Source organism: Cupressus sempervirens, chromosome 9, assembly GCF_028749045.1.
Source record: "Cupressus sempervirens isolate cs-2001-9-10 chromosome 9, ASM2874904v1, whole genome shotgun sequence".
Lineage (NCBI taxonomy): Eukaryota > Viridiplantae > Streptophyta > Pinopsida > Cupressales > Cupressaceae > Cupressus > Cupressus sempervirens.
In genome coordinates this window covers 625,931,448-625,948,305 of record NC_143126.1, presented here as the reverse complement: position 1 = coordinate 625,948,305, position 16,858 = coordinate 625,931,448, and the positions used below count along the sequence as shown (strand labels likewise).

At 34.9% G+C, this 16,858-nt stretch overlaps 1 protein-coding gene across 4 annotated transcripts in view; it reads left to right on the top strand.

Annotated features, from left to right (window-relative positions):
• The window catches only part of LOC149540262 (uncharacterized), a 256,350-nt gene that overhangs the window by 44,990 nt on the left and 194,502 nt on the right, over window positions 1-16,858 (top strand). For 3 of the 4 annotated variants that reach the window (XM_089801401.1, XM_089801402.1, XM_089801403.1), the window contains exons 4-5: window positions 656-805; window positions 10,071-10,214. In XM_089801401.1, coding sequence (XP_089657527.1) covers window positions 656-805; window positions 10,071-10,214 — 294 coding nt within the window. The remainder of the gene's footprint in view (window positions 1-655; window positions 806-10,070; window positions 10,215-16,858) is intronic. The other variant, XM_089801404.1, reaches the window with a different exon arrangement.

Genomic DNA, 16,858 nt, shown 5'->3' with positions numbered 1-16,858 from the left:
AATATTTTTCTGTACCCCAGAATTTATCTCTCCTCCAAACTGTTTTGACATAATGGTGTAATTGTATCTGTACTCTTACCTGATTTTGATGCAGTTACTTAATTCGAAGAATGAATAATACGCATGTTAAATTGAAATTCACAGTACTCATGGAACCCATTTTTTTTTTTGTAAAAATCTATTTTTACCATTTATGTTTCTTTACATCCATTAACTTTTGATTATCTTATATTTTAACTTATTTGACCTCCTAGTGGTTAAAAGCAAGAATAGTTTGTAATTTTCATTTAGATTCCTATTTATTAATGCAAATCTATTGTAAATTAAAATTCCTATCCATAAAATACGAAAAGTAGAACAGCCTTAATTTGATTGAATCTAAGGGTTCCTCTTCTGTAGACATTCATTATTACTTTATGATAAGTTTATGCTTTTGTAAAGAATCTAATCATTTTGAAGAATATATTTTTACAAAGCTTTTCTCATTTGTGAAAAAAATTCTCTTTTCTTATACAGAAATTGGTGGTTTTCTGTGATTTAAAATCTGGCTTGTGTTGAAAGCATGCTTTCACATATTAAAGGCCTTTGATTTGATGTAACTATCATGATCATGTTATGTTGTTTTTATATTTGTTAACTCATTTTGAGAATGCAGATTCAAGAGGAATTGTACAAGAACCTGCATAACACTGCTGATGGGCGTATCAAAGTTTGGTTTGGAGTGAGGCAAATCATGAATGCAACAGATGATCTTTTACTTTTGACAAAGGAGTTTGCTGATAAACTTAATACAGGCATTCATATGGTAAGATATATCGAATATTACAGAGATCCCATTGGGTTGAGCTTATATTATGACATATTATTTTTTCTATTTCAGAGCTGTCTTTCTAAAGTTGCAAAATTTAGGGAAAAATATTCTTTCTCTCAATGATGTATTAATTTATTTATATAATAAATTTCAATCTGTATCATCTGTTTGGAATACTTAAAGGTATTTTTTAATTTAGTTGTCAAACATATATCCTCCATGTAACAAATAAATACTAAAAACAATGCTTGCAATTTTTTTATAAATAAATTGGTAGCTGGAAAGGGCCAGCACCCATTTTATTACTTCAAGAAAGAGAATTACATGATAATGCCAGATATTCATGGTGGTAGAGGCACAAGTTCAGAAACTAGACAGACCATAATACTACCCCACAAAAAAAACAGAGAAAACCAGACGAGACAAAACAACCTTCAAAACCCTCTGAGCTTCCCAGAAACAGTCTAAAATTTAATTTACTCGGCTATTAACATGATTGACAACCTATATATACACCAAATTTTATACCAGAACTACCAGAGAAGTCAAGAGTATGAAAATATTAAAGACAAAACCAAGAACAAGAGAGAACCAAGAAAGACCTAGTGCACCATTGATTGCCCATCCAGCCCAACCATAACCTAGAAGAACATAGGGCTCCTTTTTGGCTTTGGCTCCCAGATATCTCTGAAGAGAACCTCCTGTCACTTTGCAGGGATCCCTTTCGTGACGAATTCATTTCCTTCGCATGTGCAGCTCCAGCCTTGACCGCGCACTGCCCATTGCATTTCCTATGTGCAGGACATTGAGCGATTTCCTCCACCTCTCTTGCATCATTGACAAACCAGTCCTCCCGGCAATCAGGTAAAGTAGGAAAGCCCAAATCCTTCAGGGTCAAATTCTCACCTTGTAGAGACCCAAAGCCTTCACTATCACAGAACCCTTGGAACTATTCCACAAAGTGGGGTGGATGTAGAGAGGTCACCATTTGCAGGAACAAGAGGGAATCTCCTCACCTCTTTGTGGCAACCCCTCTCCGGGCCGAGATAATATTGCTGTACCTCTGGTATCTTCCCTTCCACATCCACATTATTGAAGATTGCATCAAATTCTCCCAGGTATTTATGTTTTAAGACTCACTGGTACAGATTCTTCACGTGACTTATTGGAACCTCTCTGGTGAGCACCAGAGCAAGAAACATACTTGAAAGATTGGTATTCTTTCTGTACCTGTTGTGGATATAGATGAATTCCTGACCCAAAACCTTCACTGCATGTAGGATGACAGGGTGCCGAAGGTTGAGCATCCGTACAATCCCGTTGTCTTCTTTGCAAGTCTTATATCTTGCCTTAAGCTAGTGCATCTTAACCTGTAAATTCTTTTGTATCCTTCCCTATGATAGTGCGCACCAGCCTACAAGTGTAGAGAGCAATGTGCTTCCTTGGTAGTGAGACTAAAATAAACATTGTAATGCTTTTTTCATATATTGTGAGTTAATTCCCACCTTGACTTTTCCCTTTTAGGTTTTCTATGTAAATTTGGTGTTCTCTTGCATTGTGTCTATGACTTTATCTTCTTTATGCTATTACTCTCGATAAGGATTAATTGACTATGATATTGGATTAAACATTAAAGCAATTTTGTTTGAGACTTATTCACACTTCACCCCAGCCAACCCCCTCTCAGTCTTGAGGTGTGTTCAACACCTTCTACATCAGTAAATATTGAGTCAAAAATAAAAATGACCAACCTAGATATATAAGTTCGGAATTTATATAGTTAAATACTATATCAATTGCAGAAATTAAATGAATTCGAATGTAATGCTTTGCTCAATATTCGATGATGGAATACATTGTGAAGGAAGTTGAATAATGATTTACCACTACTCTAAATTTTTTAAGGTTTTGTTTAGATGATTGCCTGAAAATTTGCAAACTGACTGCACACTATTGTGGTGTGGATCTGCATGGGGACTTTACCTTTGTGCATATGGAAGTGAATTGGCATGCATACGTGAATTTATACCCACATGAATGAACTAGCAAAAATCTAATTAATGAAACTTGTTTGACTCAATCTTCTAAGTTTTGAATCCTAGCGAGGAATTCGTGGTGTTTACAAAAACCTTTATTGAATTGTGAGGGTCATGTTTTCCTCAATCAGACCCCTTGGAGGACCAATCCAATGATTACAAAAAATCAATTGAAGACAGCAAACAAGCATGCAATATACCTAGGTTGACAATAGAATGGTAATGTAATAAGATTATACTATATTTTTTTCATTGTTTCATAAACAGTAGCTGCATTCTAGATCTTCTAAATGAATTGGAGGTAATTGTTAAAATACAATACCCTTGCATGCATTAGGAAATAAGTTGCACTTTTCTTGGTTCGTGATGGCTAGTAAAGGAGGAAAATAAGAGACCAATTTAAAAAGTTCAAATTTAAACATTTAGTGTTCATATATGCAGCCACAAAATTAACCTAGGATGATCCATCACCAATGGAACTAAAGCAAGGTAATGGATGGCTAGATATAGAGATTACATCCAGAGTGTAGTGACAAGTGATAATAGGAACAATCTAGGGTAATTTTATTTTATAACTTCCATGCAAAATACACATTTTACACACTAGTCAATGCATAAAAGACAACGTAGTCATCATGCGCCCAAAACAGAAGGAAAGAGGACTTTAATATGTTATTTTCAGCAGCAGTACAATTGTAAATGTTTGCACCCTTTTCATTTTTAATGCATTACAAGTTCATTAAGTGTAGGTCCTGGATTTGGTTCTACTTAATGACCACACAACACAACACAACACACTATAGTATAGTATAATACAGTATAATAGAATATAGTATAATATAGTGTAATATAGTATAGTATAATATAATATAATATGATATGATATGATATAATATAATATAATATTATATAATATGTTATAGTATAGTATAGAATAGTATAGTATTTATCATTTCAGATTTCAAGGCTATAACCTAACTAGACCTCCAACTTAACTCCCTAAAATTATATAACAATCATCTGACTAAATTTAATCAAAGTAGCAAAATAGATCTTTGCCCCTTGGGCATATGTATTCCCATATCTGATATGGATACTGAAATCTTATTTTTTAACCATTTCAGATACTATGTGATTTGATTTTAAAAGATATTTGATATAGACCTTTGTAAATTAAAAAAAAAAAGAAAATTTAGTTTTTTCCAAGAAGGGTTAAATGCTTTTGGTTAGGAGCTATGAACAAGTGAGGTCACAAATGGGGGGAGCTCATTTGCTTTAAGATATTCAACAATAGCACCCCAATTGGGTTTGAAACTTGATGGAAATAACAACACTCCTCCAAGTTAACCATTCTACCATGCCAATATCAGCATTTAAAAAAAGAATTGATGGAAACAAAACCTACAACAAATGAGGGAGAATGAAATTGTTTTCGGTTTCAACGGCCCATTTCTTTTGGGATATCTTCCAATGCAACTCTACTATTTTTTTTGGTGTTACAATTTTAATTATTTTTAAAAACTGAATTGTTAAAATTTTATGTTCATCTTATGATGTTTGAAGAGATATAATTTTTTTTCCGTAAATATAAATAAATATTATTAGCATATATTTAAATTTTTAAAATTTACTGAACTTTTTATATTTAAATTTATATTTACTAGTTTTTATTATAGCTTTTATTTTTAATTAAGACCAAAAATTAAAACTGAGTGATTTGTTTTATAAATTTATATCTTTCTCTAAATATATTTTGATATAATTCTTAATTTATGCTAAATTTTACTTGAACTTAGATTTATTCGTAATTGTTGTTAATTTAATTATAGGTCCCAATTTGGAGATTGAAGGAAGAGTGCGGTCTGCAAGTGGGGTGCACTATCGTCACCTGTACTTGACCTATCTAGAGGCTGCCACTTGCATGTACTGCCTAGATGGTTGTTGTGTTTATGATAAGGTGGGTGGTTCTAGGCATGAATGGAAAGGCAATGAATTTTACTTTTGGTCCAAATTCAAAAGAAGATCCAAAGTTAAAGATCCTATGGATAACAGCAAATAGGAGTTGGAGGGGATTTGGTATACACAGTGCAATAGTCAAGCTTACAAAAAGAGAATCTATTGTAGACTTGATAAAATATACTTGAACCCTTTCATCTTTGATATTAAGAAGTAGTTTGGCAAAACCCCTGTTGTGGTCTCTCCTGCAAGTATGTCTCATCACTCCCCCATATATGTCTGCATCAACTACCTTAAAACTTTCAATAATGAAGCCCCTATTAGGAGAAAGTCCTTCAAGCTCAATACCACTTTATTGCAGGATGAGGATATTGTGAACGCCATGAAAATGGTCTCAGTTCTAACTAAGATGTGTAATAATAAGTCCTCTACTAGGGCCAATCACGGGTGTATGGTTGACAATTGGAGGAAGATCTTCCAAATTATTGGGTGCAAAGAAGCTAAAGATAGGAGGGAGGAAAGCTTATATGAAAAAAACTTAATAAAGTTGAGAAAGATCTGTAGGACAAGGGTAAAGACCTAAATCTTCAAAGGCAGTTGATTGATACTAACATGCAGCTTAGAAAGATCCAAAACTACAAAATTCAAGGGCAGAAGGTTAGAGCTAAGGCTACTGGCTCAATGAAGGATACAAAGGTACTAAATACTTTTTCAATTTGCTTACGGCTAAACATAGTAGAGAGAACATTGAAGGAATACTTACTGATAATGGTCTCACCACTAACAATGGAGATATTCTTGATGCCTTTTACAAGTTCTATAAACATCTTTTCAGTTCTAAGCATGGCGATGATAATAATGTTGCTCTAGATAATTGTGCCAAACTTATTCCAAAAAAGGTTTCCAGAGGCCAAGCCAAAATTTTGAGTAAACATATTGATATTAAGGAAATTGAAGATAATATCAAGTTATCAACTCTTTAGCCAATGGTAGTCTCCAGGGGTGGATGGAATCTTGGCTGAGTTTTACAAGAAGAATAAGGAGGGGGTGGCAGATGAGTTGTTAGTGGTCTATGAGGAGGCCTTTGAAGCTGGATCCATTGGTGAAGAAATTAACAAGGGTATCATTAAGCTGTTGTTGAAAGGTGGTGACAAGTCTCATGTTAAAAATTGGAGACCAATCACCCTACTGAACTTGTCATGTAAAATCATAGCCAAACTTTTGGCAAGAAGAGTTGCTGGTATGCATTGTGTCTATCACCCATACACGCTTCATTAAACGAAGGCATATTCTGGAGAATCTCAATACCATTTGAGAGGCTATATAATGGGCTAAGGATAGTGGCCAAAATGCAAGAATGGCGCTTCTTGATTTTGAGAAGGAAAATGGTAGAATTGAATGGAAGTTTGTGACTTTTATTTTGAAAGCCCTAGGGTTCCCACCATTCTTTTGCAAGTGGGTTGACATTCTCTTTAAGGATTCCTCAACAGTTATTGAAGTTAATGGAGAACTTTTAGAGTCTATCCCTTTGGGTAGTTCAATCAGACAAGGATGTCCTCTAGCTGCTTCATTATTTGTTCTTGTTGCAGATGCATTGAATTATACTCTTAAGGCCAAGGAATTGGGTCCCTTAATCAAGGGTATTTGCTTACCCAATTGTGATATGTTAATCTTGGAACAATTTGTAGATGATACTGCTCTTTTTGTGGAGCTCTTTGAGGCTAACTTTAATAATATTTTTAATAGATTACAGCTCTTTTGCAAAGCATCTGGTGCCAAGGTATCTCCTATGAAATCCTCCATCATTGGATGGGAAGATTCTTCTCCTGCTTGGGCTAAAGATCAAGAATGGCAATGGATTGGTCCTCACAACATTGTGAGGTACTTGGGAATTCCCTTTTCTGTTGAACCTTCTCTGAAATACATGTGGACATGGATTTATAAAAAAATTGAAAACAAACACCTGAAATGGAAGACACACACGCTTTCTATTGTGGGAAGAGCACAAGTGGTCAAAAGGTGCTATCATCTCATACTGTTTACCATGCCTCGACATGGTTATTTGATAAATACCAGAATAACAACATTAAAAAGATTCTAAGGAATTTTTTGTGGTCTGATGGCATGGGTAATAGTAGAAAACACAGTGTGAAATGGGAATGGTGTTGTTATCCTAAAGAGCTGGGAGGCCTTGGTATGATAGATATCAAAAAATGAGGATTTTCTCTGTCCTCTAAATGGATCGTTAAGGCCCTTGATGGCAATGAATCATGAAAAGTTTTGATTAGGAGCAATCTGACTAGAGCCAAAATGAAGAAGGGAAAGCAGTGGGGGATGTTCCTCTTATGGATATAGTCTTAGGGGACTTTGAGGTTAGGGTTGCAGGCTTCAAGGTGTTGCACTGTATTTGGAAAGCGTGGGATCAGGTCAAGCACTTAATCTGTCCAAGGAATGCTGTGGGTAAGAATCCATATTACTACTCCATCTAAGATAGATCTATCTGGTCGGGTGTGTATCTTAACAATAAACCCCTAGCCTAACTCAGTGTTGCTCTGCTAAGCCTTGGCACAAAAAAGGGATATCTCTTTTGCAGGACATTGTGGTGGATAATCGGATGGGTTCATGGGAAGAACTAAGGATTAAATTTAACATTCCTAATTCTCAGAGAAAGACTTACACACTAATCAGTAAGGTAGTGGGTAAGTTCTTCCCTAGTAAGTGCATCAACTCTCATCAGTTTTTGTAGCAGGTTTGTTGGACAGATCGTAAGCCTCTTGGTGACTTCTCTTGTAAACAGATTTATAAGTTGCTTAACTATAATTTTGATATCTTTGACAGAATCAACCAGGTCTGGGATTTTAGATGGTCTTGTTCTAGATGGAAATTTATTTTTGAGTTGTTTTGGCACTGTCACGTTGAACCCAAGAAGGTGTGCTTTAGGTGGGTGCTTTTGCTTAAGGAACTTGCTGTTGGGTCTTTTCTTTCTTCCAATGGTAAATAGTCTATTTCTTATTCCCTGTGCCACTATGAAGAGTCTTTTGAGCATTTGTTTTTTGAATGCAATTTTGCCTCCAATATTTGGGCTCTTTTCTTTGGCAATCACCTGAGATGGAACCAAAAGCCTGGTTTGTCTTGGGAGGAGATCCTTGCTGGTTTTGTGGAAGCTTTTGATTTACAACTTAATGCTTTATGGTTTGCTCTTACTAATGAAATTCTATGGTTTATCTGGAAGCAAAGGAATGAAGAACTTTTCCAAGGAAGGCAAAGGGATCTTACTGAGTTTTTCCTAAAACTCACCCACTCTCACATCATGTCACAGGTCGTTGCTATTATTGAAGTCTCAAGGGAGAGGTTTCTAGAGCTGCTCAAAGAAGGAAACATGGTGTTATTCCAAAAAGACATTCAGCTTTCCAGTTTTGTGCTTGAAGAGCAGGATAAGTATAGATTGAATCCCAGTACTTAGCCACCTCAGCAAGTTGAACATACCAGATATACTGATCCTGATCAAACTCAACAGGGGATCATGCAGCAACATGACAATAGCATTCAAAGGGAGGAAGCTAGTGGTACATATGAGGAAGATTCTTTCTATAGAGATAGCTGGAATACTACTAATGACAGAAGCAATAATGATGGATGGGACTAGTCAGCATAGGCTGATTTCGTTTTTTTGGGCATAATGAGTCGAATGTTTATATCAGTTGGACGATCTCACATTTTTTTCCTTGTTAATATTGGCTGAAATTCAGTCTCTTCCATTATAAATTTTAAATGCATACTCTGAATTTAATCGACACTATTTGGATGATAGTGTTGTAGATACTTTCGACGTTTTACTTCTGTAATCAGTTGATTATTATTAACTAACTCTAATAGAAAAATTATAGGTTCCAGTTTGTATATCTTTTACTTAATGTAAATTTTTAAATCAACTTATAATTATTTATGGACCAATTACTTGTTTATATTGTTTTTAAAGTAATGGAAATCCCCCTAACAACTTTGAAGATAGAGTAAAATATGTCTGTGTTTTTATGAATATCATATCCAGCTTTATCCATATTGGAGGTCTCCACAATGGCCATACCCATATTGGATACTGTATGTATATCTGTATCCACTCAACTTGCGTTGAATGAGACATGAGACTGTATATATTATCATGTGTTTCTAGGAAGAAAAAGTCATAGAAGAAATAATGACACATGAAAGTTGGCCATCAAAGAGATGCCTTAACAAACAGTAAAAAATCTCACAAAACTGACATCTAATGTGTTTTAGTTTCTCTTGCATATGCTCTATTTTTACTTTAAGATATCATCATCAGTTGGTACTAAGCAGATTGTAAATTCTTCTTGTCCCCACGGGGGCTGCAACTTTCCGCAGTTACTGGATTTTGAGGCTTGATATATTTAACTACATCTGTAATTCATAAATCCTCGATGTACGGTTAATGTTAGCAAGCCTCTAGATTTGTCTGTCTTAAGAGGAGCTATTTTTAATCTATATGCATCAATGCTGTATGTGTTGCTCTAGTTTTGCCAATACTAGTTGGCTCTGCAATTGAGCACAATACCTGGGACCCATAAAAAGGGTTGCTAGAAGTCAATTCTCAGGTTCTGTTTGCACTACATTACTTTGCATTTTATTGATAAAATGGGCAGAAACAGAAACCTTTAACTCATACCGCCACTTCATTTGCAGATGTATCTAACTCTTTCCTAAGTCTTTTCCTATTGGTCAAGGCCCGTTGGACACTCAGCTGACATACTTTGTCAGACCATCCCAATGGATGTGAACTATTCAAATGTAGGCAAAAGAAGATGAATTTGGCTCTTTGAATTTGACATAATCAATCACAAGCATTTTAGCTTTGCATTGGATGATGGTGTCTTTATTACCTTATAATTTCTGAACTATTGAATTGTTTAATGTTTCTGGCTCTACAGGGGCTTGTTTTATGGTAGCAAATAGTGTTATCAGTTTTACTGTGCAAAAATTCTATGTTGCTAGCCAGTTATTCTCTAGTATTATGTCTTATTGGCAACCCAACTAAATCCTTTAAGAGAGACATGTCATACTTACATGCTTTCCTTGCAAGATTTCTATTCCTATCATGTCTGGAATGGATGACCTTTTCCTATTTGTAATTTTGAATTAAAAATTTGAAAATGAATTGGGAAAAATGCATGATGCATCTGGATGAAAAAAAGGATCTTGGTTTATTCTTATTCCTTATACGGATAACATGCTGTCCTGTTGTTTAGCATGTTGCAGAAATTCCATATGAGAATGAATATGTAGCCAGCACTCGGGCAGTGAATCAGGGGACTGTTACATATTTAGAGAATCTAGGCCTTCTGGGAGAAAACCTTTTAGCTGCTCATTCTGTTTGGATTAATGATGCGGAGGTAATTATTTCTGTACCTTAATGACTCGTTTAAATTTTTAGGTTCTGTAGGATATCTTGATTGCTATCATAAAATGTCATGTTTTCCCCTTTTCCCGATTCTTTTGAGTTCCTAAACTATCTTCTGCTTCAGCAATCTGTCTTATTTAGCTTGGATATGTGGAAGGAGGATTTGAAATTGATTTGATGCATGGAAAAAAAATGTTGTTATTTCCCTTAAATTTAAATTTAAGGTAATTTTAAATTTAATAATTTGACTCAGATGTTGGTGGTAGATATTGCTATTTAAATCACAATAATAAGATTTTGAAGTTTCTTTGTCTGTTATTTCTGTATTCCTTCTGGGTTTGACCAAGTGAGTCTTTTATGCTAATTTCATCTAATTCTTGCACATGGCCTTGTGCATTAAATAATGTCATACGAAGCATGTTGGATGTTCTACCCGATTCAACACTTCATTATGTGTACTGTGAATTTGAACTCGGGCCTTTATTTTAGAAGACATAATACTCTTACTACTTGAGTTAATCCCATTGAACAGATGAGACCCAAAACTCAGGATATTTCAACCGTCACTACTACTACTGTTATCAATAGTAGCTGTAATGGTAGCTGGCAAGACAAAAAAATAATTGGGGCTGTTGGAGTTGTATTTTCCTTTGACCTCTTAGAGATTCTGTGGCATTATTTAAGATGAAGTACTGTTATGAGGAAGAAGGATATCATACATTCATCCCAAAATTGTCTTCGACAGTTGCTCTACATTTCCCTGAATTACCATTTTAGTTTTCCTTTTTTATCTCTTGATTTTCTTCTTATATCTTTTAAGATATACTTGTTTTCTGGTAGAGAAACTCTCTCTCTCTCTCTCTCTCTCTCTCTCTCTCTCTCTCACACACACACACACACACACACACACACACACACACACACACAATATGTTCAAATATTTATTTTATAAAATTCCTCTAAAGGAAAGCAAGGCAGTGCTCTACAGCTTGGCAAGGAAGGCAAACAATCATCCTCCATTTTTGCCATTGGAGACTCACTTTTCCTTGCACTTGAATCTGATTGGTTGTTTTCCTCTCTTTTCGCTTCTTATTCTTAGTTCTCCTTTGTGGTCTGGTTACGGTGTCTTTTCTGAAATTTTCATGCTTGGCTTTTATGTTTGAGGATCAATTGTCTATCCTCATCTTCTTGGCTGCATAACATTTACAATTTAAGATTTTCAAATCATAGCTTAGATGGGTGAGTGCTAATTCCCCCTTTACAATTCTTTGTGTGCATTAAATTGCACAAGATGATATGCTATGATGTTTTCCAAAGTAGTACAGCCTTCCCATCTGGTCCTTTTGGTACTTGAGGCAAATCTACTGAGGTGAGTTTTAAAATTTATATTCTCTTGTTATGGAAGATATGGTTTGAATGGAAAAAGGTGAATCTGAAATTATGCAAATAATGGAGACAATAAAATGCGGAGCTATGGCCTTGTTGGGAACAAGGGAAGAAAGCTAGAACTTCGAAGGAAGGAATGGTCTTACATGAGTGCTTCATGTATTATTAATGTTTTTTTGATCGGTAATTGGCTGAAGCCTAGCTTATTTATTATTTTATTATTGTTTGTTGAGATTAATTATTATTATGTGTTAAGCTCGAGTAGACTCAAACCCAAGATCTCCCAGATGAGAGGTTCACAATTTACCGTTTTGTCGTAGGCTCTTGCCTCATGTTTTGATAATTTTACCCCAATACCTTAAATTGATAAATTTGATTCCAGCTATACCATGGAGATAAAATCAACATATTCATCAAGTGGGGATTCATTGACTATGGATGAGACGAGCACAATTATGAATCTTCGTGTCCTTAAGTACTTGTTATTGATTGGTAAATTTGATTCCAGCTATACCATGGAGATAAAATCAACATATTCATCAAGTGGGGATTCATCGACTATGGATGAGATGAGCACAATTATGAATCTTCGTGTCCTTAAGTACTTGTTATTGATTGTAACAGCCCCAATTAAGTAGTTAATAAGGAAGAGGAATAGCTTAAAAGCATTGTCTTTTTGTTTGTTTGGATAAAGAAGCTTTTCCTTCCAAGAGATTTTGATGTGCAGGGAAAGTGAGATTATATGTATCTTTTTGTGGAACAGTGCAAAACAGTCTATTTATTGTTTATTTCAAAATGGTAACATGCAAAGGATTGTCCTTGAAAAGGTTCATGGAATATGGGAAAATAAGTGTTAAGGCAGTTCCTTGGATTTTAGACTAAAAAACTCATCTCTTGTGAGGCTTTTGTCAAGTTAATTCCTAGATAGGTTGAAATTAAAAACTTCTTATCTCAATTATGGGCCCTTATTTCCCATATCCTAAAATCTCATTATCATAAAATGAACTTGACATTTTCCTACTTTGGGAAGTGAAAGCCATTGGACTGAATTTGGAATGTTGTTTGCAATTTTCACATAAAGCTGCTAAAACCATTTTCCTTTAATTATTATATAGGAAAATGTGGGGTTGGTATACAACATGGCAATGATTTATGTAAAATATCAGATAGTTAGCTGCTCTCCATGCAATAGATTATATGGTTAATCCTTGGCATTAATAATGAGTTTTAATATTTTATTTGTGGATACTTCTAATTTATATTGGGACAAAAGTGAGCTCCACTAATCTTGCAAAGCTCCATAGATAATAGAGGGATAACAATATAATAGAGCATTGGGGGTAAAGTTGGACATAATGCCATATCATAGAAGGGTATGAATTATTTTTTGGGTCCAATTTTAAAAGAAACCTGACCTACCAAATCCATTAGAGAAAAGAAAACAAGATAATAGAGGTATATGTTGTACTTGGTGTACTACCCAAAACTAAGTTAATAGTACTTCATGGTTTTTCCTTGAGATTTCAGTACAATACATATCCGAAATCAGATGAGTTTAAGAATACTTGTGGGATCAAATAGGGTTTGATATTTTTATTTCTGAAATGCATTAGTGTTTTCCACCTTGAATTAAGATGTTTTGACAATGATGTGATAATTTGATTGTGAATTCGATCGAGTCTGATGGTGATGTGGCATTTTTAGTTTAAATTGATGCAATTTTCAAGCATTAGTTTGCTTAAACAAATGCAAAAATCTTTAAACAAAAATCTAATGTCAAACAAGTGCCAAAAACCTCCAACGCATTATTACTTATTCATCTATGAGATTCTTCCCACTGTCGTGGTCACAAGTAAAAGGCCGTGGGTGCAAACAAGGTTCTTTCTGCCTTTGTGGTTACAAACAAAGATTGTGAGTTCAAATGAAGATAAAATCAGATCATAAGAGAGTGGAACTCAAAAGAAAGCGCAAGTGCATCGCGTGAACTAGAGCAAAGAAGTTATAAGTATGTAATATTTTTCTTTCATGAATATGCAATTTCTTTATTTCAAACTACATTTTATTCATAACTTAAAAATATTTGTTGTAATTTTTATAGTTTAAAAATTTATGATTTTATAAAGATTTGTTTAAACTTTGAAATATGTAACATAAAATTATATTATAGGTTTTAGCATTTATATAATAATATTGATATTCTTTGTAATGAGATATAGTTTATGTACATATTTAAAATAAAAATGTAAATCAAAATTGTGGTTTAATTTATATGTATATATTTTTAATGAATATTATTTGATAATTTTAATCAAAGTAACAAGAATCGGAATCGGCAAGGCCGAATCAAATCGTGAATCGGCCATGAATCGGAATCGAATCGGCCATGAATCGGAAAATTTAAAAAACCCTTGAAATTTAGTGAGTAACTTATTTCATAAACCCTTTATCGCTGATTTGATTCACCGATTCACAAAAAATCGTTTGGCTTGAATCGAATCGCCGAATCGCGTGAATCGCATGAATCGCTGTGATTCTTGGAACTATGATTTTAATATATGTAATATGACTTATTGATAAATATTATATTATTAATAGCTATTTTCTTTGATGTGTTGTAGATAACATAATGGCAATGAGTGTTGGTGTATTTGCTTGACCCACTGACCGAAATTCGCCACTATGGAAATATGTTACACTAACAAGCCATGTAAAGAGAAGTGAAACAATTGTTTGAATAAGTATTTTTGTAAGGTGGAGAAAATTGGCTCCTACAACCATGTGACAACCCATTTATGTTGATGCAACGATAATCCGGAAATGATGCAGTGATAATCCGGCTGCACCCCAAAATGAGGTGATCTAGAAACCAGCAAACAATCACATAGCGGAAAATGAACAAGAGGAGCGAGATTCAGATCCAGAGAGACAATATATCGTATATTCAAATCAAGAAGTTTACATCCAACATGCTCGGCTATACAGCCTTCTAGGCTATGACCATTACAAAGAAGAATACATCTTTCAAAGAAGAACAGATCTCCAGACTCAAATACAAACTTCTACCTCCAAGCTACTCCCACCAGACTCCTCTACCAAAATTATCTTCCCCAAAATATGATTAAGACTCTACCCAAGTTTTTCTTAAATACTTGCCAAAACGGCTTACAGAAGATTCTAGAACATAGAAAAGCCACAAGTCGGCTCTCAACAGTTATCAACTACCTATACCTAAATTAAATACAAGCAAGGTCGGCCCAAATAGGAACCAGACATAGATAACTCGGCAAACGAAAACTTTTCAAAATTGGCACTCGGCATCCACACGAGCTTGGCAACCAAAGGATCACTTGGCAATTGAAGACCACTCGGCAATCACACGAACTTGACAACCAAAGAATACTCGGCAGCAACTAAGAACTCAGTACTCACTAGGAACTCGGCAACAACTGCAAAACTGGCGCTCAACAATAACTGGAACTCGGTAGCAATTGGCAAAAGGAACAAAAGTGTAGGATTACAAGGAAACCTAGGATGCTCTTGCATTAGACTAATGGGGTAAATAGAAAAAAATGTGTCCCACATTTTGCTTTCGAAAGAAAATTCTGTACTCAGCCTCATCTTCACAAAAGGTTTCCACTCCATTAAGGATATAAGATCAAATCTGAAATTCAACCATCTATGCCTCATCTATTCAAAAATCAAAATCTCATCCTACCAATCAACATACTCACTCAACTGAAAATCACAATGCTCCATCTGCAAATTATCATTACCACCATCTATAACGTCATTCTCATACATGAAAACCAAATCAGCAATAACTTCCAAATCACAAACCCGATCAGCAACAACATATGATCTTAAATCCATAGTAAACAAGTCCATAACAGAAACAACATGTATATTCATTCCTTCAGCAATATATAGATCAGCAACATCATCAAAATTAGTATTAACATCCATATCCTTCAGCATCTCACTAGCGACATATAAATTTAGATCCATATCAGTAACAACAGTGTCATGTAAATTCACATCAATAACATCTCTGAAATCCTCAACCATATTACCAGTAACTATATCCATCTTACCACAAGCAACATCCAGACCAATAAAATCCATAACAGAATGAACATATAACTCCAGATCAGCAACAATAGATAAGTCCTCAATCACATCCATTCCAACATTAACATCATTTTGTATAACAACATCCAATTCCTTACCAACATAAGTGAAACTCTCCTTTTCAGCAACCTCATTGCGCACAACAAGATGCCCTGCAAGTTCCATGTCAGATTTATCCATCTGCTCATGAAAACCAAAAGATGCTTCCTCCATTTCATTAGAATCATCACGTACTTCCATGATCTGTCTTCTCTTCATAATCTATTTAACCGGCCAACAAATCTTCTTTCTAATCTTCAGATGCCAACTCAAATCATGCTTTTCTAGATCTTCAATCCTTTCATGTAAATCATCCAAAAAAGAATCGTATTCATCAAGATGTCTTCCATGATTTTGTGCTAACTCAATAGCTTCTACTCCGGCTGCAAGCTTCCTTAGCATGTCCAATAACTTTGGATCGACATTTCTCCTTCCTCGAACCATCTTTACACATACAAGTAAAGAACGAATGACAAGTTCTCTGCAAGTGCAGGCCAAATCTGCAAATCTGCCACCCTACACCAAATCGCCAACTAGCTAGAACTTCCGAAATCAAAACCCTTCTCTGATAAACTTCGCCCAACCAAGGTCCTGGTACAAACTGCCTCACACTTCGGCGATCTGCTTGCACACTGAGGAACAACTGGGCTCTAATACCAAATTATGCAACGATAATTTGAAAATGATGCAACAAAATCCGACTGCACCCCAAAATGAGGTGATCCAAAAACCAACAAACAATCACACAGTAGAAAATGAACAAGAGGAATGAGATTTAGATCCAGAGAGACAATATATCATATATTCAAATCAAGAAGTTTACATCCAACATGCTTGGCTGTACGACCTTTCGGGTTACGACCATTACAAAGAAGAATACATCTTTCAAAAAAGAATAGATCTCCAGACTCAAATACAAACTTCTACCACCAAGTTGCTCCCCCTAGATTCCTCTACCAAAATTATCTTCCCTGAAATATGATTAAGACCTACCCAAGATTCCCTTAAATACTTGCCAAAATAGCTTACAGAAGATTCTAGAACATAGAAAAGCCACAAGTTGGCTCTCAACAGTTATTAACT